General features: G+C 43.4%; 1 protein-coding gene across 1 annotated transcript; it reads left to right on the top strand.

Moving 5' to 3' along the window:
* The first annotated feature begins 6912 nt into the window (after positions 1-6912).
* Positions 6913-25553, top strand: spty2d1 (SPT2 chromatin protein domain containing 1). The gene is made up of 6 exons (XM_084169244.1): positions 6913-7472; positions 8043-8157; positions 8280-9965; positions 15138-15294; positions 15723-15800; positions 24525-25553. The coding sequence occupies exons 1-6, from the start codon at positions 7413-7415 to the stop codon at positions 24622-24624; spliced, it is 2196 nt and encodes a 731-aa protein (XP_084025370.1). The 5' UTR covers positions 6913-7412; the 3' UTR covers positions 24625-25553.
* The last annotated feature ends 507 nt before the right edge of the window (positions 25554-26060 follow it).

Below are 26060 nucleotides of genomic sequence, written 5' to 3'. Positions count from 1 at the left end.
GAAGTTTATCTAGTGCTTTATCCGGGTAGCCGGAGTGTAGAATATTGCAGTAGTCTAATCTAGACGTGATAAAAGCATGGATTGTCACGGATTCTGCCGAGACTGCTCCTCCTCCTGGTTCGGGCAGGCTTCGGCGTTCGCCGTCCCCGGAGTACTAGCTGCCACCGCTCTATGTTTCGTAGTGTGATTGCTTTTGTCTGTCTTTTACACCTGTGTCTATTTGTGTGTTGATTACTTGTCTTATAAGTTCCTTGTTTTGCATTAGTCTGATTGTGTGTTGTTATTTTCTGCCTGTCGTGCAGAGCTGCGTGTCTGCACTCTGTATATGTTTGGGATTATTGTTTACGCGTGTTTGCGTAATTGCCTCGCCTCCGTCTGTTTTCGAGGTCGTGTTTTGTTTGTTGCTCTTTGGACTATTAAAGTATTTTGGACGTATCCTCTGTGTCCTGCGCCTGACTCCTCCACCACATCCACATCGGAACTACTGACAGAACAACACACCTAAACTATGGAGTCAGCAGGAACAGCGGCGGCACCCGAATCCCTGGAAGACTGGATCAGCTACCAAGACACCATGATCCGGCAACTTGGGGCCGCCATGGACGAGGTGTCCAACACTCTGCGCCGGTTGGTGACTCGAGAGGTGCCCACGCACTCTTACACCATCCCATCACCAACGGCCAGTCCTCCTCTCTCAGCACCGGAACCCAGTGGCATTCGGCTCTCGCTCCCGAGGGCATATGACGGTTCTGCAGCCGGGTGTCAGGGATTCCTCCTGCAGGTGGAACTCTACCTGGCCACCATACACCCGGCGCCCTCGGGATACGAGAGCGTCTCCGCCCTCATCTCCTGTCTATCCGGCAAGGCGTTGGAGTGGGCCAACGCCGAATGGAGGGGAATAGACGCCGCTACCATCACCTACGCGGAGTTCTCCCGCCGCTTCAGGGCTGTCTTCGATCATCCACCTGAGGGGAAAGCGGCGGGAGAGCGTCTGTTCCACCTCCGACAGGGGAAGAGGAGCGCACAGGAGTTCGCACTGGAGTTCCGGACGCTAGCGGCGGATGCGGGGTGGAATGAGAGGGCCCTCATCGACCACTACCGGTGTAGCCTACGAGAGGACGTTCGTCGTGAGCTGGCCTGCAGGGACACCAACCTGTCGTTCGACCAGTTGGTGGACATTTCCATCCGTCTAGACACCCTGCTGGCTACCCGCGGACGTCTCGAGTGGGGGTCGTCCATTCCACCCTCCAGCACCTCCGAGCCGATTCCCATGGAGCTCGGGGGTGCTGGCGCTAGAGAGAGGAGGAGAGAGAACCCGAGGGGGGCCATCCCCTGCACCAACTGTGGTCGTGGAGGACACACCGTGGCCAGGTGCTGGGGAGGGTCTCCTGGGAGAGGGGACAACAGGTCACGCACTGGGGAGTCATTTCAGGTGAGTAGGCGCCCCACTTACCCAGAGCTTTCTGTTGGTCACATGAGTATTCCTGTGAGATTTCCACAGGTGGCACCTCATTCCCAGCATAAGGCGCTAGTAGATTCAGGCGCAGCTGGGAACTTTATTGATCGGGCATTTTGTTGTAGGTTAGGAATTCCCCTTCGGCCGGTAGAAGCTCCATTTCCTGTCCACGCCTTAGACAGCCGGCCGTTGGGGTCGGGCCTGATCAGGGAGGTCACAGCACCACTGACGATGACGACGCAGGGGGGTCATGAGGAGATCATTCAGTTTTATCTGATTGACTCTCCTGCGTACCCCGTGGTGTTGGGGCTTCCCTGGTTATCAAATCAAATCAAATCAAATCAAATTTTATTGGTCACATGCGCCGAATACAACAGGTGCAGACATTACAGTGAAATGCTTACTTACAGCCCTTAACCAACAGTGCATTTATTTTAAACAAAAAAAGTAAGAATAAAACAACAACAAAAAAAGTGTTGAGAAAAAAAGAGCAGAAGTCAAATAAAGTGACAGTAGGGAGGCTATATATACAGTAAAATAAAGTGACAGTAGGGAGGCTATATATACAGGGGGGTACCGTTGCAGAGTCAATGTGCGGGGGCACCGGCTAGTTGAGGTAGTTGAGGTAATATGTACATGTGGGTAGAGTTAAAGTGACTATGCATAAATACTTAACAGAGTAGCAGCAGCGTAAAAAGGATGGGGTGGGGGGGCAGTGCAAATAGTCTGGGTAGCCATGATTAGCTGTTCAGGAGTCTTATGGCTTGGGGGTAGAAGCTGTTGAGAAGTCTTTTGGACCTAGACTTGGCACTCCGGTACCGCTTGCCGTGCGGTAGCAGAGAGAACAGTCTATGACTAGGGTGGCTGGAGTCTTTGACAATTTTGAGGGCCTTCCTCTGACACCGCCTGGTATAGAGGTCCTGGATGGCAGGGAGCTTTGCCGCAGTGATGTACTGGGCCGTACGCACTACCCTCTGTAGTGTGGTCGGAGGCCGAGCAGTTGCCATACCAGGCGGTGATGCAACCAGTCAGGATGCTCTCGATGGTGCAGCTGTAGAATTTTTTGAGGATCTGAGGACCCATGCCAAATCTTTTCAGTCTCCTGAGGGGGAATAGGCTTTGTCGTGCCCTCTTCACGACTGTCTTGGTGTGTTTGGACCATGATAGTTCGTTGGTGATGTGGACACCAAGGAACTTGAAGCTCTCAACCTGTTCCACTACAGCCCCGTCGATGAGAATGGGGGCGTGTTCAGTCCTCTTTTTTTTCCTGTAGTCCACAATCATCTCCTTTGTCTTGGTCACATTGAGGAAGAGGTTGTTATCCTGGCACCACACGGCCAGGTCTCTGACCTCCTCCCTATAGGCTGTCTCATCGTTGTCGGTGATCAGGCCTCCCACTGTTGTGTCGTCTGCAAACTTAATTATGGTGTTGGAGTCGTACCTGGCCATGCAGTCATGGGTGAACAGGGAGTACAGGAGGGGACTGAGAACGCACCCCCGATGGACCCCGTGTTGAGGATCAGTGTGGCAGATGTGTTGTTACCTACCCTTACCACCTGGGGGCGGCCCGTCAGGAAGTCCAGGATCCAGTTGCAGAGGGAGGTGTTTAGTCCCAGGATCCTTAGCTTAGTGATGAGCTTTGAGGGCACTATGGTGTTGAATGCTGAGCTGTAGTCAATGAATAGCATTCTCACGTAGGTGTTCCTCTTGTCCAGGTGGGAAAGGGCAGTGTGGAGTGCAATAGAGATTGCATCATCTGTGGATCTGTTGGGGCGGTATGCAAATTGGAGTGGGTCTAGGGTTTCTGGGATAATGGTGTTGATGTGAGCCATGACCAGCCTTTCAAAGCACTTCATGGCTACAGACGTGAGTGCTACGGATCGGTAGTCATTTAGGCAGGTTATCTTAGTGTCCTTGGGCACAGGGACTATGGTGGTCTGCTTGAAACATGTTGGTATTACAGAGTCAGTCAGGGACATGTTGAAAATGTCAGTGAAGACACTTGCCAGTTGGTCAGCACATGCTCGGAGTACACGTCCTGGTAATCCGTCTGGCCCTGCGGCCTTGTGAATGTTGACCTGCTTAAAAGTCTTACTCACATTGGCTACGGAGAGCGTGATCACATAGTCATCCGGAATAGCTGGTGCTCTCATACATGCTTCAGTGTTGCTTGCCTCGAAGTGAGCATTACATTTACATTTTAGTCATTTAGCAGACGCTCTTATCCAGAGCGACTTACAGTTAGTGAGTGCATACATTTTTTTTCTTCCATACCCCCCGTGGGAATCAAACCCACAACCCATGCTCTACATCCCTGCCGGCCATTCCCTCCCCTACCCTAGACGACGCTGGGCCAATTGTGCGCCGCCCCATGGGTCTCCCGGTCGCGGCCGGCTACGACAGAGCCTGGATTCGAACCAGGATCTCTAGTGGCACAGCTAGCACTGCGATGCAGTGCCTTAGACCACTGCGCCACTCGGGAGGCCACTCGGGAGCGTAGAAGTGGTTTAGCTCGTCTGGAAGTCTTGTGTCACTGGGCAGCTCGCGGCTGTGCTTCCCTTTGTAGTCTGTAATAGTTTTCAAGCCCTGCCACATCCGACGAGCGTCAAAGCCTGTGTAGTACGATTCAATCTTAGTCCTGTATTGACTCTTTGTTTGATGGTTCGTCGGAGGGCATAGCGGGATTTCTTATAAGCGTCCGGGTTAGAGTCCCGCTCCTCGAAAGCGGCAGCTCTACCCTTTAGCTGCACTGTTTGAGGAGCACGCAGCCTCTCATTGACAGGTGATATTCCACCCAAACTCTGTATGCCATGGGCTCTCCAACCCTATTCCTGCAGCTACCCAGGGCTTACTTTGGGAAACCAAGTGAAATCTGTTCGGGAACATCGATAGTAACTTGTTTTCACAAATAAACATATTTAATTTAACTGTTGACAGCCCCTCTCTCTGCGCTCTCGAGAAAGGAATTAAGGAGAAAGAGGAGGAGATGGAAATGCACAGTGGTGAGATATTCTGTAGCTAAAGGTATTGTGTCAGCCTATTAATTACAAACATATAAACAATTCCCTATTACTAGGCTATTCAAAATAAAATAATAATTCACTGCTATAATTGTAGGCTAACTCTGTAAGCCGCCCTGCACAATCAATGAACCAACAGCATCGCCTGGGCCTATACATTCTCTCCCAGAGTCATGGATAGAAAGTTTGGAGCTTAGCATAAGGTAACAAGTCCATCCAGTATGCATTATAATAAAGGTAATTACTAGAATGTGTTTAATTTTGGAGTATAGGCTAGACCAATTATTCACAAAAGACATCTTAAATCAATTTTTTTTTTTTCTGCCATGCATAATATGCGGAAGGTTATGTATTGCTATGTAAGTATCCTGCCAGCAACTGTCAGCAGCAACAGCTTTCACAGGCTCATCATTTGTACAAATACAGAAGGTAACCCACTTAATTACTTTGATACATTTGAGAACCCAATTGTGAAACATCATTTATTATTTGTTGCTTATTTTCTACTTCTTAGATTTTATTTTATTTTATGTAACCTTTATTTAACTAGGCAAGTCAGTTAAGAACAAATTCTTATTTACAATTTACAATGAATTATTTACAATGAAAATGCATTTTATGATATCTGAAGTGAAATATAAAGGAGAGCACAACAATCAGGTTGGTTCCACCAGGCTAATCATAACCACCATTGATAATGTAATAAGTGCTCTCTCTCTCTCTTTGTGTGTTTGTGTGTGACCGACTAGTATCTTTGATGAGGGGCCAGGAGCTGATATCACCTCCAGCCTCACCTCTTGCCTGCTCACCAACGGTCGTCGATGGGGAGAACAGAATTAAGTAGGTTTAGTCTGACCTGTTTAAACTTCAACAAAGTACCTGTTTGTGTGTCAGATATTACCTATCCTAACTGCCATTGGTAATAGAACAGTGACTATGTGTGTATGTGTTCACAGACACATGTATGGAGATAGCACATGGAGGTTTGCAAGAAGATGTGATGAAGTCCTGACTGACAGACATGCATGCTACTGATGTCTCTGAATGGACCTGGCACTCAGCATACATTTTTTTACTAGACACAACTTTTACTTGTATTGTCTTTTTTTATTATTGAATTGAATGGTATCAGTCAATATGGGGAGAGAGAAACCCTTTGTATTCTTCACCAGGATCAGGAACCTCCTGTTGTATACTGGACACCACACATGAAGGTATGACCACTCTAACATGTCTTCCAAGGTAGCCCCATTACCACCAGACAAAATGCCGATAGGCACAGTATCTGTTTTGGCTGGGAATGACAATGAAAGATAAAATGTGCACATTGTTATATTAGCAGAACACTGCTTCTATGGTACTATGTAAAGGATTATTTATTCAACATGGAGCTGTTACTACATTTGAAAGTTATCAAAACACTTAGTTTGGAATGTTTAAAAACATCTGCAATTGCATTCTTCTCATATTACTCTGTAGGCTACTGACCTATTCAAAGGTTCCTCCGGCATGTCACCATACATCTGCCTGTAGTTATTGAGCTCAACCTGCAGGTTTGTTTGTTGTGATTGAGTGGGGGGAAACAGCTGCGGGCAAGGTTCTGACAGATGGGTTTGTCTTGGTCGTGGCAAGGACACACCCAAGAAACACCCACATCAAACCACACCCCCAAGCCAACTCACGTTTGGCTTATGTCATGGCCACCAGCATTTCTTGAGGAGCAAGCCAAAAAACTAGGCCAAATCAGCAGGTGCAGATCCCCTGTAAGGGACACAAAATTAGCAGCAACGATCCTGGGAGTGTAAACTCAGTAAACTCATTTCCGTTATGGTTTTAAATGGACACTAGATGGGGTAGTTGTTCAAAGTGAAATATTTTTATTACCGTTTTTATTATTATTTATTTAATTCACTTTGGAAAAAATGTCAGATGGAAGTAGTATATTTTCAAAACTCTTAAGTACTAAACTCTTAATTGATAACACTTGTAATGTACCCTATCTTATGTTCAGAACATTTGATTGTGCATTCATATGTACAGTGCAATATGTATGTCCATTATGACAAACATACTGCATTTAAGCTGATTGGCATCTCTTTAAGGGCCGAAAAATGAGCAGCGACGCTCGTCTGGGTGTAAACTTGTGGATTTGGAAATTTAAGAGCTCCTGAGTAGAATGGAACCCCTTTTTATTGCGACACAATGTACAGCCAATGATGTATGGTTCAATAAATGGTAGGAGTACACACACACAAAAACATGTTGATCATTTAGGCTTGAAAATAAAAATAAATAAATCACATAATATCTTATAGAAATACTTTTTATTATTATTGTATGGTAAGTAGTTTCGCCCAAATTAATAATTTACCAAATTTACAGGACAATACTTATTCTGAAGGATTCCAAAAATCCGCGACCCGGAAGTAATTCGTTATTCTTGCCTGCTTCACATCGGTCTACGTTTCTATAATAGTCTTTGCTACAACAGCAGCATGAAAATAGACTTTTGTTATTTTTTCTCGGCTTATCTCTTCGTTTAACTTTATTTTCCCTCGCCGTAACGAATATTTACTTGTGATCAATTGACTTTAGTGTTTGTGGTTCACATTTCAAGTTGATTAGACCGACGTTATCCCAGTGAAGGCTTACGTGGCTAGCTAGGCTAACAAGTGAGGCTAGCAACGTCAGCTGCCTTGTTTAGCTGGTTGAGATAGCTAGGTGTCTAGTTTTGCTCAGTTCAAATTAGCAAGCGAGTCAACTACAGTTTGACCAGTTATATTTTCTGAAGACAGATACCGCCTGGTTATGGTTGAAGTTTCTGGAAACAGCTAGCTAGTAGCTAGGTAGCCTGTCATACTTGTTCATTCTGGCTGGGAATATTGAGCTGTCCACCCAACCTTAGCTAACCATTCACCACCTGGCAAATAATCACCATGGACTTCGAAAATGTCTTGTCAATCGCCTCCCAAAACCAGGGTCTCAGTAGCGTACCGGTGAGAATAAAAGCTTTTGCTAACATTACTGCATATTTGTAAATTATATAACGTTATGATTACAACCAGTCAATTAGCTAGCCAGCTAGCTAACTAGTCTGCTCAATGTCTCCATAGCGTTTATCAACTCTGCTAAGTGACATCCACGTTGGCTGTCATTCGTTGAGCTTGCTGACCAGAATGGGTGCTAGCTAGCCATTCGTTTGGGAATGTGTCAACTATTCAGCTTTCTAGCTAGTTAACCATGTTGGTAGTGCCTAGTGGTGGAGCTGAGGCCCGGCCTTATAACTTTGGACATGGCCTTATATGTTACACTAACGTTAATATTTTAAAACGTGGTGGAATGTATTAACATAGGTATCTAGTGACTTATTTATGGACGTGATAGCAGCTAATGTAGCCTTGCTTGAGAATATACATTTCTCCCAAGGCAGGAAATAAGGATTTTTGTCTTAGGTATCCCAAACTTTTTTTTAATGAGTAATTTCTCAAACGACTAGTATATTACACAACTAACCATTCCATGTTAATCTGTTTTATTCAATCTTTTCATTTCGCATTTCTTTGCAGAAGCGGTACAGCTTACAAACTGGACCACCCAAAAAGGACCCTAAAGTGAAAGGTGTCAACTCAGCAGCTGTGCAGGCTTTCCTAAAGAAACAAGAGATGGAGAGTAAAAAGAAAGGTTTGTTTTAAAATCGTTGTCGCTGTATTTAATAAAGGTGTGAAATTATGTTGCTTTTTTATGCTGATGCATATAATATGCTCATTTGAGTTAATTGAAATGTGTTGTAATGTTTTCCACAGAGGCCATGAGTATGAAAAAGAAAGAGGGGCTTCTCGCCAAAAGGGTAGAGCTAAAGTCTGACCGCAAGGCTCGAGCGATGGCGTCTCGAACCAAGGACAACTTCAGGGGCTACAACGGCATCCCTGTGGTGGAGGAACCCAAGAAGAGGAGATCAAAGGGGGAAAGGGGCGAAGAGCAGCAGAGGAGCGACACTTACGACGAAGATGATGAGGACAACTACGAATACGCGCAGACTGACTCTGAGCCCGAGCCAGAACCGGAACCCCAGAGACCCAGACAGGCTGCTCCCAACTCCAAGCCCTCAAAGAGACCCAGCGGACCGTCTAAACCCACCCCTCCACCCATGAACTTTGCCGAGCTGCTCAAACTGGCCCAGAAGAAGCAGTTTGAGCCGGTGGAGGTGAAGGCCAAGCCGAGCAAGAAGAGCGAGCCGGAGAGGCTTCGGACGGCAGATGAGATACGGGAGCTGGAGCTGGAACGCAAGGCTAAGAGACCGGATAAAGGTAGCAGAGACTCCAGGCCCCAGGAGAGAGACCGAGATAGAGATGGGGACAGACATAAGGACAGAGATAGGAACAGAGATGGAGGAGACAAATCCCAGGCCAGCTCGAGCTCCTCAAGGAAAAGCACTTCCGACAGAGACGTAAGGAACGGGAAGCAGCCACACAAGAGCTTGTCGGAGAGGCCCGCCCCCAGTGGGTCGGGGAGGAAGCCAAAGCCCCCGCTGCCATCTTGCTCGTCGAGCGAGAGAAGCCACCACGGTTCTGCCAAGCCGTCTCAGGACAGAGACAGAGACCGAAATAGAGAGAAGCCCAAAGCAAAACCTTCTCAGAGCTCCTCTTCCAGCTTGTCAGGTGCCTTAAGCAGCAAAGCCCCCACCAAAGGAGCCTTCTCTCAGGTCTCAGCCAAACACCCCACACCCAGGCCCTCCTCAGCAGGCCACAAACCCACCGCCACAAGTGACCTTAACACCCCCAGGAAGGGAAACCCCTCACTACCTCCAGGGCGACCCAGCAGCTCCGGGATGAGACCCAGCACAGCTCCGAGTTCAGTCCAGGCTAGACCACAGGCTTTGGGCCAAAGCAGATCACAGCAAGGGGGCTCTTTGGGGCAGGCTCGAGCCAGCCAGGGCAGCTCAGGAAGGGGAGGACCCTCCAGATCCGGAAAGGGAGAACCGGCACGACCTGGTGGTAGCTCCACGGCAAGACCAGGGAGTAACGGACAGATGAGACCCACAGCAGGCGGTCCTCCCAGGCCAGGGGGCCCACCTCAGGCCAGGCCGGGTGGCGGTAGTGTCCAGGGTCGCCTTGGTGACGGAGGGGTCAGACCTCCAGGGAACGCACCCAATCGGCCTGGGGGTGAGGGACTCGTGCCAAGGCGGCCACCCATCAGTATGGGCTCTGGGCCTGGGAGACCCAAGTGCACTTTGGTTGCCGAGACCATCTCATCCAAGACCTTTGGTGGAGGCAGGGGAGCGCCCCAGAGGCCAGGCATTCCACCTAGGCCAGGCATGCCACCTAGTAGGCCAGGCATGCCACCTAGTAGGCCAGGCATGCCACCTAGTAGGCCAGGCATGCCACCTAGTAGGCCAGGCATGCCACCTAGTAGGCCAGGGATGCCACCTAGTAGGCCAGGGATGCCACCTAGACCTGGCATGCAGCCCAGACCAATGATGACACCGCAAGGTAAGGACCAGAAGGAGAAAATATTAGACCTGACAGCGAGCTAATCTAAAATATTTAGTGTGACGGTTTCAGCTCCGTTGGCGCAAGGTCGTAAAGGATGTCACTCTATGACAATACAGAATAAATAAGTACTAATATAAAACACATTAGGGGGGTAAAAACACTATAATAAAGCTAATGTCTTGGCCTGTAGTGCTGTGTGGAAGACATGAGCACTGCAAATCTGGGGAACAATGAATAGAGCCAAAAACAGGCAATTCCTTGATGAGAACCTGCTTCAGAGTGCAAACAACCAAAGGTGCTTCTAAAAAGTATTGACTCGGGTGTGAATAATGTAAATTAGATAATTCTGTATTTAATTTTCAATACATTTGGAAACATTTCTAAAAACATGTTTTCACTTTGTCATTATGGGGTATTGTGTGTAGATGGGTGAGAAAAAAAATATTTAAACCAATTTGAATTCAGGCAGTATCACAACAAAATATGGAATAAGTCAAGGGGTATGAATACTTTCAGAAGGCACTGTATAGAAATATACTTCATTTGGGGCTGGCTTCCCGGACACAGATCAAGTCTTGGACCAAAAGACACTTTCAATTGAGAATCTTCATTGAGCATGCTTTTTAGTCCAGGACTAGGCTTAATCTGTGTCTGGGAAACCAGCCCATAGGATGAGAAATACTTCAATCAAGAATGACGTGCAATATACTGTTCTATATGTTGTCAAATGTAGTAAATTACGACCAAACCAACCATTTATACTATATAGGACATTTTACTGAAGTCGATAACGACAAGTTACTGACCTTTACTTTACTTTAGGAATGTGAGGTTTAAAATGAATGAGGACTAAGTAAGTCTTCTGATATGGGCTATTGCTAACAGGACATTTGATAACATTTTAAAGTAGCAGGAGTAGTTTGAATGGTCATTTAAACTTTTATTTATTTAACCAGGTAAGCCAGTTGAGAACAGGTTCTCATTTACAACTGCGACCTGGCCAAGATAAAGCAAAGCAGTGCGATACATTTTTTTCAATGAAGAACAATTGTGGGACTTAAGTGTTTTTGTGGTAGTGGAATAATTTGAAAACGTCTTACTTAAGTGAAGCAGTTAAATTTAGTAACATAATTGGTCTGATTACTTTGATAGATTACTATATCAACCTTATTACTTTGGATTTATGGGCAGTTATATCACACATTTTAATCAGAAATAACTAAACTGACTACTACACTTTTATACACTCTCCTACTAGAATACGACAGTATATGAAAACTGTAATAATGGAGTACAGAAGACGAGCTATTGATGAAGTTAAAAATGAATTAAGAAACCTTATTTTATCACTATGGTTTGGACGATAGCAGGATGTTCTTGAAGTCCTCTCTGGGCTGGAGGATGAGTGGGAAGAGGGACAAACTGGCAGGAGAGGGGCACCCCTTCCCTCGGAGCACCTCTGCCCCCAGGGGGACACATAAATCAAGTCGAGTTGAATTTGAATCTACTTGAAGTTATAAACAAAGAAAATTGATAGTATTTGCTGGAAATGTTCATGACATGATTTTGTCTGACTTACGTAATCGGACAGGGACACAGAAGATTGTGTGGATTATTCTTTAGACCTGTTAACAAAGAAAAGTGTGTGTGTGTGTCAGACCTATGTTCAAATACTATACTTTGAGTGTTTTCTCTAGCCTGCCTGGAGTGTCAGATGGGCGAGGTTTGCAATTTTGGGACTATTTTAAGCCAGGCACGCTCAATCAAGCAAATATAAAATGTGTGTGAGGGTACATGTAGTGGTACTCCGTAAGAATAAGGGGAGATACTGATAAGACTTCTCATTCATTGGAATACAACAGACAATCAAAGCAATGCCTCAAACATTCATATCCTTATGGGAATGTGATTTTTGCATACTCACCTTTTAACCAATGGATTTGTGGACAAAATGGAGCTGCAAATGAGACATTTACTTTTTCTCATGCACAAAACACAAATATTTTTGCTACAGCAGGTTAATTAGCCTACATGTTATTATTTAGCCATCATTAGCCCTATCCTTTGTTGTCCTATAATCAACAATTACTTTAGATTTAGTGTTCATCAGTATCTATTAGGATCTGTAATGATCCCAGTGTTGTCCATTGAAAAAATATGTAAGCTAACTTGGCAAACAATGTCTATGATAGCTAGCTAACTTGCTCATAAACACATTTTCTACATAGACAACACACACACACACACATCAATATTATGGTCCCTAAACATGTCCACATAACATTTTGATCTGAGTTAGCACGATTACTGATGTGCAGTGAGAGACCAGCTTGACAAAATGTTGCTATGGCTACCAGGGAAGTGTCACCAATGACGTAATCTCATTCCCAGATTCTTCCGCCTGGGGATGAGGTTATCGACGAAGTTACATGACTGTTCGTGACCCTTGGCTCAAAAGCAAACTTTCCTCTGCTGGACAGATGTCCCTCTCATACCTTTTCTGTGGGGTGCCTATGAAAACTTAATAATTTGTGTAAACCACAGGAACTGATTTGTCATTTAAATAAAATAATTGTACTAGGCTCTTCCTGATTTTCTCTGGTCAAACCGGAAGTTGTTTAAAAAAGCTGAGAGGAAAAGTTGTTGTTATTACTAAAACAGCTGTATCGTTTGATTGGGTGAAGATATTTATGTTCAGATTTGAATAGCAGAGAAGTAGAGGAAAATGTCATGCTTTTGTCTAAGTTGTTGGGAAAGTGGTCAAAACGACAGTAGGCTAATTTGTAGTTAACATTTAATTGAGAAGGTTTTTGGGAAAGCCTTTCCATCTCTACCAGAAGAAGGTTATCAGTATCATCACTAACGACTACACAAAGTGTAGATATACGCGCGCATCGCACACACACACACACACACACACACACACACAGGGTCATTCCTGTGCCATTTCAGAAGGTTGCAGGAAAATATGAATCGCTGATGCATTTTGTTCAAGTCTAATGATTAACATGGGCAAATTAATGCATTTTTAAAATAAAATACATTTAGTTGATTTCCTACTAAGTTCAATACATTCTTTTAATTTTGTTGAATTCCTATAGTTACTCTATAGTCTATGCCGGGAGGGCGGTGGGGGGGTTCTACTAAGCTAACGTATGAAATTGTTATAAAATGGTCATGCCAAGGATCATTTAGCTATTTGATTTTGAATTTTAACAGCGCTTAAGGTATCCCAAAATATATTTAAAGAAATTATTTGATGAAACATTGAATTCGGTGTTACTGCTATTACCCCATAGAAACGCATTGAATAACAGATTCACTACATGGAACAACAGATAGTCCCCCCAAAAATGTAAAGGAAGTTTGTTCTGAAGTGGCTGTCCTATATCTGAGAGGGTTCATAATAGTTTGTAGACCAAACCGTTCCGACGCTAGACGTTTTTGTGACTAGACCAATTTTCGGGATGTCTCATGGTCTGACAAATCGCCAATATCGCGGAAGGGCGATATCGGTGGATGCGGTGGATTGAGACACCTCATGCAAAAAAATATCTCTAGCTTAGATGGATTTTTAAAAATATGTTAATTAGGTTTCCACGGGCCTGTGGAAATTGTAGGAGAAGGGTTAATGTCTGGATTCCTTGATTCCATCCACGTTTTCTGCAATGCTGATTTTATAGGGCCCTACATCCTGAGATTCATTATTTGAAATATAATTGTTAATTTTTTTACCATGAGCATGTAGACTGTAAAAAATATATTTTGCTTTCACAACTTAAAGTATTGGACTAATTGTTTTTTTTACACTAACATGAAGACCGAACTAATGCAAGCAGTAAAATGGTATACAAATGTTTTGGTCAAGATTCATACCTGAGCGATGTCTCTAGTGTAGTGTACCCTCTCTCCTGAAACAACCTCAAGATGGGCTTTCTTTCTCGACCTGGACACCAGATCCTTGTTGAAGTCGCCACAGACAATGATCGGTTCGGTGCCTTTAAACTATGACAATGGAAGGAGTGTGTGTGTACTGGTTTCAATGTGTTTGTGACTGAGTTAGCAGGGCTATTAATGCACAGTGAGACAAAATGTTGCTATGGTACCCTGGGAAGTGTCAACAACAAAGTTAAATTACAGTTTGTGCTATGAAATAAATACTGTACTCTGACCCACAACTTCATTTGTAGATTCATGAGAAAAAGCAAGGAAAGTTAACTTAACGTGATGTCGTTTTATTGGAATTTGCAGCTGTTGGTAATGATTCTGCTAAATTCAGACTTAACTTACTGCATCTTTAATGAAAGCCGTTGATGTGGTTACTATAACAGCTGTACCGTATGATTGGTAGAATATATTTATGTCCTGATTTCAGATTTGAATAGCAGAGAAGTAACTTTGTCTAACTTGTTGGGAAAGTGGTCAGAATTTCAGTTTGTTAAAAGTAGCATTTTTTTTGGGTTGACGCTATTAAAACCGCTGTATTGTTAGATTGATAGACATGTTTGTTCTGATTTCAGTCTGTTGTTGGGAAAGTGATCAAAATAGCTGATTTGTGTCAAATGTTGCATTGTTTACAGTGAATAGAATGTTGAGTCATAATGTGCCCTTTAGAATGTTGAGGAATTCCCTTTTTAAAGTGGATGGAGTACAAAAAACAATGGTTTAAAAAGTATAAAAAAGATATCAAAGCACACTATTCCAGACCAGTCTACACGTTTTAAAGTTTGAATGGTGTTTCTAGCTTAAACGGTGTAAGAAGAGTGGCGTTCCAAAGAATAATAATAACTATGTTAGACATATGACAAAGATTTAGAGTGGGATGTTTGCTGTCGCAAGTCCCACTAAAAAGTAACTGGTGCTTATACATTTTTAAAACGTATCGTTAAATTTATAATTCAGTCAATTTATTGTGATATGGATTTTTGTCCAAATTGCCCAGCTCTAATGGTCAGCCTCCCTTCCCCCATTCTAGACCTCTCTTACACAGGCATATTTTCCAGGGTGTGTTCACTAGGAAGCAAACGGAAGTAAGTGGACCGAAACGGGAAGGGACTACCCGGATTTGAAATAAACACTTGTTTTCGTTTTCCGTTGCAAAAGGTGTTGCTATTGTGCAAAACGTTTTACCACTGTGTGCACTAATGAATACACCTCTGTTCTCCCCAGGCACAATTCGTTCACCAATCACCTCTGCCTACAAGAGGAAGTACGAGGACGAGGAGGAGTACGACTCTGAGATGGAGGACTTCATCGACGATGAAGGGGAGGACCAAGACACAATCTCCAAACACATCAAGGAAATCTTTGGCTACGACCGGACCAAGTAAGGCTCTCTCACGCTCACACACACACACACACACACACACACACACACACACACACACACACACACACACACACAGAGACAGTATGGTTGTACTGACCTTGTGGGGACACAATTGATTCCCATATAAAATCCTATTTTCCAGAACCCTAACCTTTAACCCTAATTCTAACCCTAAACCCCCTAGAAACACACATACACTGTCAAGGTCTTCTTCAAATAACCCTAGAAGTGTGATGGCTGTTTTTAAAGATCGATGGAGGTTGTCTATAGTTATGTCCTCTGCTTGTTTGAAGTTCCCAGTTAACTGCTTTTCACTAGTGTTTAAGCTTTTTGAAGTCACTCAAAAGGACTTGGTGTAGCTTGTGGTTTGTTCCATTCTACTTCAAGGTCCTGAGTAATGTGTTTTGTGTGCTTTTCTGCCGTAGATACAAAGAGGAGAGTGACTATGCATTAAAGTTCATGGAGAGCAGTTGGAGGGACCAGCAAAAAGAGGAGGCTAGGAGGTAAGCCGTTGGTGGGGGAGATGGACTGGTCCAAAAACAACCGCTAGTCCCTACCCCTTTGGTGTACCCATCAATCTATTGTTTACATTTAACATGCCCTTTCAAATCTGCTAATATCCCAGGAGAAGGGGCTATAGGTTTGGATCCGGCACCAGAATGTTGTTCTCTTTATGACAATTGACAAACCCACAGGGTGTTAAATTGGGTCCACTTGACTTGAGTACATAATACACAGTTGGCAGTTAGGGCTGTCCCTGACTAAAGAAAATCTTGGTCAACCGAGATTTTATTTCGGCAAATTGATTGGTCGACACTTTTAAACGTGTATTATTCCATATACAGTGCCTTTGGAAAGTATTCAGACCCCTTGACTTTTTCCACATTTTGTTACAGTACAGCTTTATTCTAAAATTGATTCAATAGTTTTTTCCCCCTCATCATTCTACACACAATACCCCACAATGAGAAAGCAAAAACAGATTTGTAGAAATTTTAGCAAATGTATTACAAATAAAAAAACAAATCACATTTACACAAGTATTCAGACCCTTTATTGAGTACTTTGTTGAAGCACCTTTGGAAGCGATCACAGCATCAAGTCTTATTGGGTATGACGCTACAAGCTTGGCACACCTGTATTTGGGGAGTTTCTCCCATTCTTCTCTGCAGATCCTCTCAAGCTCTGTCAGGTTGGATGGGGAGCGTCGCTGCACAGCTATTTTTAGGTCTCTCCAGAGATGTTCGATCAGGTTCAAGTCCGGCCTCTGGCTAGGCCACTCAAGGACATTCAGAGACTTGTCCCGAAACCAATCCTGCGTTGTCTTGGCTGTGTGCTTAGGGTCGTTGTCCTGTTGGAAGGTGAACCTTCGTCCCAGTCTGAGGTCCTGAGCGCTCTGGAGCAGGTTTTCATCAAGGATTTATCTTTCCCTCGATCCTGACAAATCTCCCAGTCCCTGCCGCTAAAAAACATCCCCACATCATGATGCTGCCACCACCATGCTTCACCGTAGGGATGGTGCCAGGTTTCATTCAGACGTGATGCATTCAGACGTGATGCTTGGCATTCAGGCCAATGCGTTCAATCTTAGTTTCATCAGACCAGAGAATCTTGTTTCTCATGGTCTGAGAGTCCTTTAAGTGCCTTTTGGCAAATTCCAAGCGGGCTGTCATGCCTTTTACTGAGGAGTGGCTTCCGTCTGGCCACTCTACCATAAAGGCCTGATTGGTGGAGTGCCGCAGAGGTGGTTGTCCTTCTGGAAGGTTTTCCCATCTCCACAGAGGAACTCTTGAGCTTTTTCAGAGTCACCATTGGGTTCTTGGTCACCTCTCTTACTAAGTCCCTTCTCTCCGGATTGCTCAGTTGGGCGGGGCGGCCAGCTCTAGGAAGTCTTGGTGGTTCCAAACTTCTTCCATTTAAGAATGATGGTGGCCACTGTGTTCTTAGGGACCTTCAATGCTGCAGAAATGTTTTGGTACCCTTCCCCAGATCTGTGCCTCGATACTGTCCTGTTTCGCAGCTCTACGGACAATTCCTTCGACCTCATGGCTTGGTTTTTGCTCTGACATGCACTGTCAACTGTGGGACCTTATATAGACAGGTCTGTGCCTTTCCAAATCATGTCCAAGCAATTGAATTTACCACTGGTGGACTCCAATCGAGTTGTGAATTATCAATGGAAACAGGATGCACCTGAGCTCAATTTCGAGTCTCATAGCAAAGGGTCTGAATTCTTACGTAAATGTTTTTTAAATTTTTTATACATTTTCCTAAACTGTTTTTGCTTTGTCATTATGGGGTATTGTGTGTAGATAGAGGAGTATTATTTTTTAATCCATTTTAGAATAAGCCTTTAACGTAACAAAATGTGGAAAAAGTCAAGGGGTCTGAATACTTTACAAATGCACTGTAGGTTTATATACCAACGCAAGTAACTTCTCTTGCAAACTAGGTAAAAATACCCTACATAAAGCCTACAAATAAAAACATTACAGGTAGAAAATATCCAGATAAAAATAAATATCCTATAAATCACATTGACTACAGATGGCAGTTTGTTCATTTTCTTTCAATCGCATCGCTCTACTCCGCTTCTCTGCAACGAACTATCAACTGGGTCGGTCCAAAGCTCGCGCTAGTAGGCAGGGCAATCCTGATTAGGTGATTTCTGGTATATTATCAAAATAAATCAATCACAACATGTTTTTGGACTCATTCAGCAGTTTTTACCAGATTTAAGTACAATACCATTGGAAATTATTTTTCAAAGTTACATTTTATATTCTTAAAACTTAAGTTGAAAATCATGCTGTCACTGCTTCCTGTTGACAAGACATTTTGATCGATAGCCATATTGCAAAACACAGCTTTAACGTGTCCAAATCAATAACCAATATGCAGAAACAGTTCGTGATATATTGAAAACCTAAAATGTACACGTGCAATTATAATATTACTTTTTTTTTTTTAAACAAGCACCCTATAAACTATACGCGTTCTTGAAACTAACACAACTAAAATAACACATGGAAACGGGAGATACAGTGCTGTGAAAAAGTATTTGCCCCCTTTCTAATTTTCTCTACTTTTGCATATTTGTGATACTGAATGTTATCAGATCTTCAACCAAAACCTAATATTAGATAAAGGGAACATAGGTGGACAAATAACACAACAATCACATATTTATTTAATTTATTTCATAAACAAAGTTATGCAACACCCAATTCCCCTGTGTGAAAAAGTAATTGCCCCCTTACACTCAATAACTGGTTGTGCCACCTTTAGCTGCAATGACTCAAACCAAATGCTTCCTGTAGTTGTTGATCAGTCTCTCACGTCGCTGTGGAGGAATTTTGGCCCACTCTTCCATGCAGAACTGCTTTAACTCAGTGATGTGTGGGTTTTCAAGCATGAACTACTTGTTTCAAGTCCTGCCACAACATCTCAATGGGATTAGGTCTGGACTTTGACTAGGCCATTCCAAAACTTCCAATTTGTTGCTTTTTAGCAATTTTCATGTAGACTTGATTGTGTGTTTTGGATCATTGTCTTGCTGCATGACCCAGCTGCGCTTCAGCTCACAGACGGATGGTCTGACATTCTCCTGTAGAATTCTCTGATACAGAGCAGAATTCATGGTTCCTTCTATTAAGGCAAGTTGTCCAGGTCCTGAGGCAGCAAAGCATCCCCAAACCATCACACCACCACCATGCTTGACCTTTGGTATGATGTTCTTACTGTGGAATGCAGAGTTTGGTTTTCGCCAGACATTACTGAAACCATGTCGTCCAAAAAGTTATACTTTTGAATCATCTGTCCATAGAACGTTCTTCCAAGATTCTTGATGATCATCCAGGTGCTTTTTGGCAAACTTGAGTCAACCTTTTGGACGAGATGGTTGACGACATACAGCTGGTGGGATATACGCTGCATCGGCAAGATAGAACAGCAGCCTCCGGTAAGACAAGGGGTGGTGGTCTGTGTATATTTGTAAACAACAGCTGGTACACAAAATCTAATATTACGGAAGTTTTGATCGCCTGAGGTAGAGTATATCATGATAAGCTGTAGACCACACTATTTACCAAGAGAGTTTGTATCTATATTTTTCTTAGCTGTCTACTTACCACCACAAACCGATGCTGGCACTAAGACCGCACTCAATTAGCTGTATAAGGCCATAAGCAAACAGAAAAACGCTCATCCAGAGGTGGCGCTCCTAGTGCCCGGGGACTTTAATGCAGGGAAACTTAAATCCGTTCTACCTTATTTTTACTAGCATGTTAAATGTGCAACCAGAGGGAAAAAAACTTAAACCATCTTTACTCCACTAGCTAAATTACTTCTATGCTCGCTTCGAGGCAAGCAACACTGAAGCATGCATGATAGCATCAGCTGTTCCGGACGACTGTGTGATCACGCTCTCCGTAGCCGATGGGAGTAAGATATTTTTAAACAGGTCAACATTCACAAGGCTGCAGGGCCAGACGGATTACCAGGACGTGTACTCTGAGTATGCGCTGACCAACTGGCAAGTGTCTTCACTGACATTTTCAACCTGTCCATGACTGAGTCTGTAATACCAACATGTTTCAAGCAGACCACCATAGTCCCTGTTCCCAAGAACACAAAGGTAACCTGCCTGAATGACTACTGACCCGTAGCACTCACGTCTGTAGCCATGAAGTGCTTTGAAAGGCTGGTCATGGCTCACATCAACACCATTATCCCAGAAACCCTAGACCCACTCCAATTTGCATACCCCCCCAACAGATCCACAGGTGATGCAATCTCTCTTGCACTCCAGACTTCCATTTCCTACCTGGACAAAAGGACAGCTACGTGAGAATGCTATTCATTGACTACAGCTCAGCGTTCAACACCATAGTGCCCTCAAAGCTCATCACTAAGCTAAGGACCCTGGGACTAAACACCTCCCTCTGCAACTGGATCCTGGACTTCCTGACGGGCCACCCCCAAGTGGTAAGGGTAGGTAATAACACATCTGCAACGCTGATCCTCAACACGGGGGCCCCTCAGGGGTGCGTGCTCAGTCCTCTCCTGTACTCCCTGTTCACCCATGACTGCATGGCCAGGCACGACTCCAACACCATTAAGTTTGTCGACGACACAACAGTGGTAGGCCTGATCACCGAACACGACAAGACGGCCTATAGGGAGGAGGTCAGAGACCTGGCCGTGTGGTGCCAGGATAACAACCTCCCCCTCATCGTGATCAAGACAAAAGAGATGATTGTGGACTACAGGAAAAAGAGGACCGAGCACGCCCCCATTCTCATCAACAGGGCTGTAGTGGAGCAGGTTGAGAGCTTCAAGTTCCTTGGTGTCCACATCACCAACAAACTATCATGGTCCAAACACACCAAGACAGTCGTGAAGAGGGCACGACAAAGCCTATTCCCCCTCAGGAGACTGAAAATATTTGGCATGGGTCCTCAGATCCTCAAAAAGCTATACAGCTGCACCATCGAGAGCATCCTGACTGGTAGCATCACTGCCTGGAATGGCAACTGCTCGGCATCTGACCGCAATGCACTACAGAGGGTAGTGCGTACGGCCCAGTACATCACTGGGGCCAAGCTTCCTGCCATCCAGGACCTCTATACCAGGCGGTGTCAGAGGAAGGCCCTAAAAATTGTCAAAGACTCCAGCCACCCTAGTCATAGACTGTTCTCTCTGCTACCGTACGGCAAGTGGTACCGGAGCTAGGTCCAAAAGGCTTCTTAACAGCTTCTACCCCCAAGCCATCAGACTCCTGAACATCTAAACAAATTTCTACCCAGACTATTTGCATTGCCCCCCCCCCTCTTTTACTCTGCTGCTACTCTGTTTATTATCTATGCATAGTCACTTTAACTCTAGCTACATGTACACAACCGTTCAAAAGTTTGGGGTCACTTAGAAATTTCCTTGTTTTCGAAAGAAAAGCCTTTTTTTTTGTCCAATTAAAATAACATCAAATTGATCAGAAATACAGTGTAGACATTTTTAATCAGGAATCAGGAATTGTGGGTTCGATTACAGGCTCAAAATGACCAGAGACAAAGAACTTTCTTCTGTAACTCGTTAGTCTATTCTTGTTCTGAGAAATGAAGGCTATTCCATGCGAGAAATTGCCAAGAAACTGAAGATCTCGTACAACGCTGTGTACTACTCCCTTCACAGCACAGCGCAAACTGGCTCTAACCAGAATAGAAAGAGGAGTGGGAGGCCCCGGTGCGCAAGAGGACAAATACATTAGTGTCTAGTTTGAGAAACAGGCGCCTCACAGGTCCTCAACTGGCAGCTTCATTAAATAGTACCTGCAAAACACCAGTCTCAACGTCAACAGTGAAGAGGCGACTCCGGGATGCTGACCTTCTAGGCAGAGTTGCAAAGAAAAAGCCATATCTCAGACTGCCCATCTTAATCTTTTCTTTTTATTGGCCAGTCTGAGATATGGCTTTTTCTTTACAACTCTGCCTAGAAGGTCAGCATCCCGGAGTCGCCTCTTCACTGTTGACGTTGAGACTGGTGTTTTGCAGGTACTATTTAATGAAGCTGCCAGTTGAGGACCTGTGAGGCGCCTGTTTCTCAAACTAGACACTAATGTATTTGTCCTCTTGCGCACCGGGGCCTCCCACTCCTCTTTCTATTCTGGTTAGAGCCAGTTTGCGCTGTTCTGTGAAGGGAGTAGTACACAGCGTTGTACGAGATCTTCAGTTTCTTGGCAATTTCTCGCATGGAATAGCCTTCATTTCTCAGAACAAGAATAGACTGTTTCAGAAGAAAGTTATTTGTTTCTGGACATTTTGAGCCTGTAATCGAACCCACAATTGCTGATGCTCCAGGTACTCAACTAGTCTCAAGAAGGCCAGTTTTATTGCTTCTTTAATCAGCACAACAGTTTACAGCTGTGTTAACATAATTGCAAAAGAGTTTTCTAATGATCAATTAGCCTTTTAAATTGATTAACTTGGATTAGCAAACACAACGTGCCATTGAAACACAGGACTGATGGTTGCTGATAATGGGCCTCTGTACGCCTATGTAGATATTCCATAAAAAATCAGCCGTTTCCAGCTGCAATAGCCATTTACAACATTAACAATGTCTACACTGTATTTCTGGTCAATTTTATGTTATTTTAATGGACAACAAAATTGCTTTTCTTTCGAAAACAAGGACGTTTCTAAGTGACCCCAAACTTTTGAACGGTAGTGTATATATTACCTCAATTACCTCGACTAACCTGTGTCCCCACACATCGACTTTGTACCGGTACCCCCTGTATATAGCCTCGCTACTGTTATTTTACTGCTGCTCTTTAATTATTATTATTATTATTTTGTTATGTTTTTTAATCAACACTTATTTTTCTTAAAACTGCATTGTTGGTTAAGGGCTTGTAAGTAAGCATTTCACTGTAAGGTCTACACCTGTTGTATTCGGCGCATGTGACAAATAAAATTTGATTTGAAACACTTTTGTCAATTACTCATATCGATATCACGTTGAAATCAATAGAGCGAGAGGGGGGATATCCGTTTGCGCGTCCTGTTAAAACTAGCACAGCTCAAAAACCACACAGAATCTGGGAATAATTTATATATCACTCATAGAGGACAACTTGTAGATGACAGCCAGCTACATTTCAAAGTGTTGTATTTTGATTGAAGTGGGATCGCCAACGCAATAAGTGTAACACAATACTTTTTTGTTAATCACTCATATCATTTACATATTGAAATCAATAGAACGTTTGCGCTGTTTAAACTTACATTATACAAAGGCCACACGGAAACTTGGAATAACCTATCCATGGTTGAGTAAATTAGAATTTGTATGGGTAAACAGGTGCGCGCCCTCAACATTGACAGGAGCGGTCCAAACAAAACACGTGAATAAATTGACAAAACTCGTAAATGGAATGACATAAACCCAAACTTGTTTCTCACAAGTGTAGCATAGGTTGTGAGCTCTGCAAACAACGTGTCCTCTCCGACAATCAGAATGGTAAACAACAGTAATAATATATTGAATGCATTAACAGAAATTACCGTAACCAAACAAACATCGTAGATTAGAAATGATGGGGATTAACAGTAAATGTACTACTGGTAATGGGGAATTGATAGACGCTAACTATCAAACGGCAAACAATTCACAAAATGAAGTTACGAAACAATGAATGCGCTTGAATTGTCTGGAGAGAGACATGCCTTGTGCATTTTAGCCACACTCCCCTTCATGTCGCAACATTTTAAATTATACCCAATACACATTATATTCACACATACTGTAGTCCTAAGGAATACTCTCTCAAACGGTGTCAGGTCCAAAGCAGTAGGCATTATGGAAAACCAATTTCACTTATTTTCTCATTCTCCATTTTATCAAATGTATTGGCGTGCCAAGGCTTATCTGGCAGGCGTGCCTTGCGTTGCAGAATGACTTTGCCATCCCCGCTGCCTCCGCAGTGGATTAGTCCACTGAGACAGGCGGGAATCAGACAGGTTTCTCGTGTGCCATAAAATAAAAATATATACAATTTGCGACTGCTCTATTTAAAAAATCTGTCGACCAACAACCTATCGACCAAACAATAGACCATTCGATTAAATGGGGTCAGCCCTATTGCCATTTCTACAGACGTGGTAGAGGGTTCCATAGAGCAATGCCTGCAAGTGCAGGTGTTTGTCAATTGCAGGGCTGGTCAACCCTGGTCCTGGAGGGCTGCAAGTGTTTTTAGCCTGATTCAAATAATCCACTAACCGTAGTCTTCCATTTGGACGTCAATACGTTTTATCAGGTATGTTACAGCTGGGCTGGTTCGAAACCAAAGCCTGCACACACTGCAGCCTTCCAGAACCAAGACTTGCCACCCTCAGTCCATTGCTTGTTTTGCCAGATTATGGATTAAACTCACTCATTCCTGTGTTCTGTCTCTATGTGTGTGCTCCTGTGCTATGCCCCCTGTGCCTCGCCCTGTCCTGTTAGCCTGAAAATGGCTGTTTTTGAAGATCAGGAAGAGGAGAGACGAGAGGAGGAGCAACTCAAACGGAATATGGCCAAGAGGAAGAAAAAGAATTGAAGCCCTAAAAACATATTCCTTGTCCCATCTTTGACAAGAAACAAGTGGAAGCCGACTTAAGTTAAGACAGTGGTTGTGTCTGCATGTGTTAACAAATCTCCTGTTTTGTTTTTGTCTCCACTTCTCCCAGTTTACGCCTGGGTATCAAGGAGGATGAGGAAGAGTTGCGCTTGGAGGAGGAAGAGATGAAAAAGAAAATGGCAATGAATGCGAAACGAAAAAAAGTTTGAGGACACTAACTTTAACACACGAACACAATGCAGCCATTTCCTGGAGTAGGAGGGGGTTGAGATGGGGTGGTGTAGGGTGAAGTTGCCGCTAGACGTTGCTCCTGAGTCAGTTTAGCATTTTCCCCACTAGTGGTTAGTATTGGGGGAGGGGAAGCTGATTCTAGATCTGCACCTAGGGGAAACTTCACCCTGGAGTGGAATGGGGTGGTCAGACCAGTGGCCACTTGCTTCTGTTACATTATTTATTTTTCCAGCTGGAAAGGGGCAGGGTTGCACTATCGAGTCTTTCAGTCTTTTACTAGCTGAGCTGCAAAGAGACTATTTAATATAATACGGTGCAGATTATGCCCTGCTATTTTTGAAACCCATAGAAAATGACAGAGCTATCATGTAAAATGTGATTGCCTTGCCAAGTTGTGAACGGCAATCATGTTGTATTTTTCCCCATACAGAACCGAAACTCACTGGTCCATTTTTTATTCTTTAATTTTAAAGGGGCAATCGGTAGTTGAAACAATAAAGCGGAGTCCCCGCCTCAGTAAAAAGCTGTGGGATGGGGCTGGAGACATGTAACCACTCTCAAATTCATAGGCTATGGATGCAAGGACTGACCATCCATGATATCAAAAGTATAGTTTTAACCATGTTTTGATTCTAATAGTGTTTATTTACGTTTACTTTGTTTTCATACATTTGGAGTAAAACAAGCTTATATTTTGTGTTCTGAGTGGATATGACTGTTGAACTAAAGCTCATGAGGCATTAATATGTTATATTCCTCAAGAATCAATGGGTACATATAATTAATTTATAAATCAGAAAATGGATGTAGCAACTGCAGATTGCCCCTTTAATGATGGAGAGGAAGAGACATTGCCAGAGCCATTTCATGAAAGTTTCTTTTTTCTTGTTAAAAAGATTTGACATAACTTGTTGGCTGATGGTTTTCATTTGCTTGTGTGGTGTGCCTTTGCTGTTTTTTCCCCCCAGTGTTATATTATTTTCATCTCTAAAACCATACGATGCTAAATTATTTGTTTAGCAGCCTGACTGCTAATTTAAATAGAAATTCATTCAATCATTCCTGGTCCTTTTTATAGAACAAAATAGCATTCATTTTATACTGAAGCAAATTAAAATCTCTCGGTGGTGGAAAAATACTATTGAAAGGAATATTGAATATTGTATGAATGTTTCACCAATTTGACAATGTTATAGGCAATGTGAGTGTTGTCCATGACCATGCAGATATATAACATTATTTTCAAACACGATATATTTCTCATTCTGATATGTTGTAGGTGAGCTTCTCTGGAATTATCACATAATTGATTACAAAAAATATGCTCACTACTAAAAATATGCTTCCTCTAATAATAGGTTATCTGAAACGAAGGTATTCATCTTTGATTCTTCACACAAACAGACTGGTTGTA

Source organism: Coregonus lavaretus (genome assembly GCF_964263955.1).
Source record: "Coregonus lavaretus genome assembly, chromosome: 9".
NCBI classification, from domain to species: Eukaryota; Metazoa; Chordata; class Actinopteri; order Salmoniformes; family Salmonidae; genus Coregonus; species Coregonus lavaretus.
Note: the sequence above shows the minus strand (reverse complement) of the source record. Positions and strands in the feature narration are given on the sequence as shown.

What these genes read in the sequence shown, in the direction of transcription:
- spty2d1 (XM_084169244.1), top strand. Translation starts at nt 7,413, where the DNA reads ATGGACTTCGAAAATGTCTTGTCAATCGCCTCCCAAAACCAGGGTCTC. An exon ending in AGGGTCTCAGTAGCGTACCG is followed by an intron (nt 7,473 to 8,042) that starts GTGAGAATAAAA and finishes ATTTCTTTGCAG; the next exon opens with AAGCGGTACAGCTTACAAAC. An exon ending in ACCAATGATGACACCGCAAG is followed by an intron (nt 9,966 to 15,137) that starts GTAAGGACCAGA and finishes TGTTCTCCCCAG; the next exon opens with GCACAATTCGTTCACCAATC.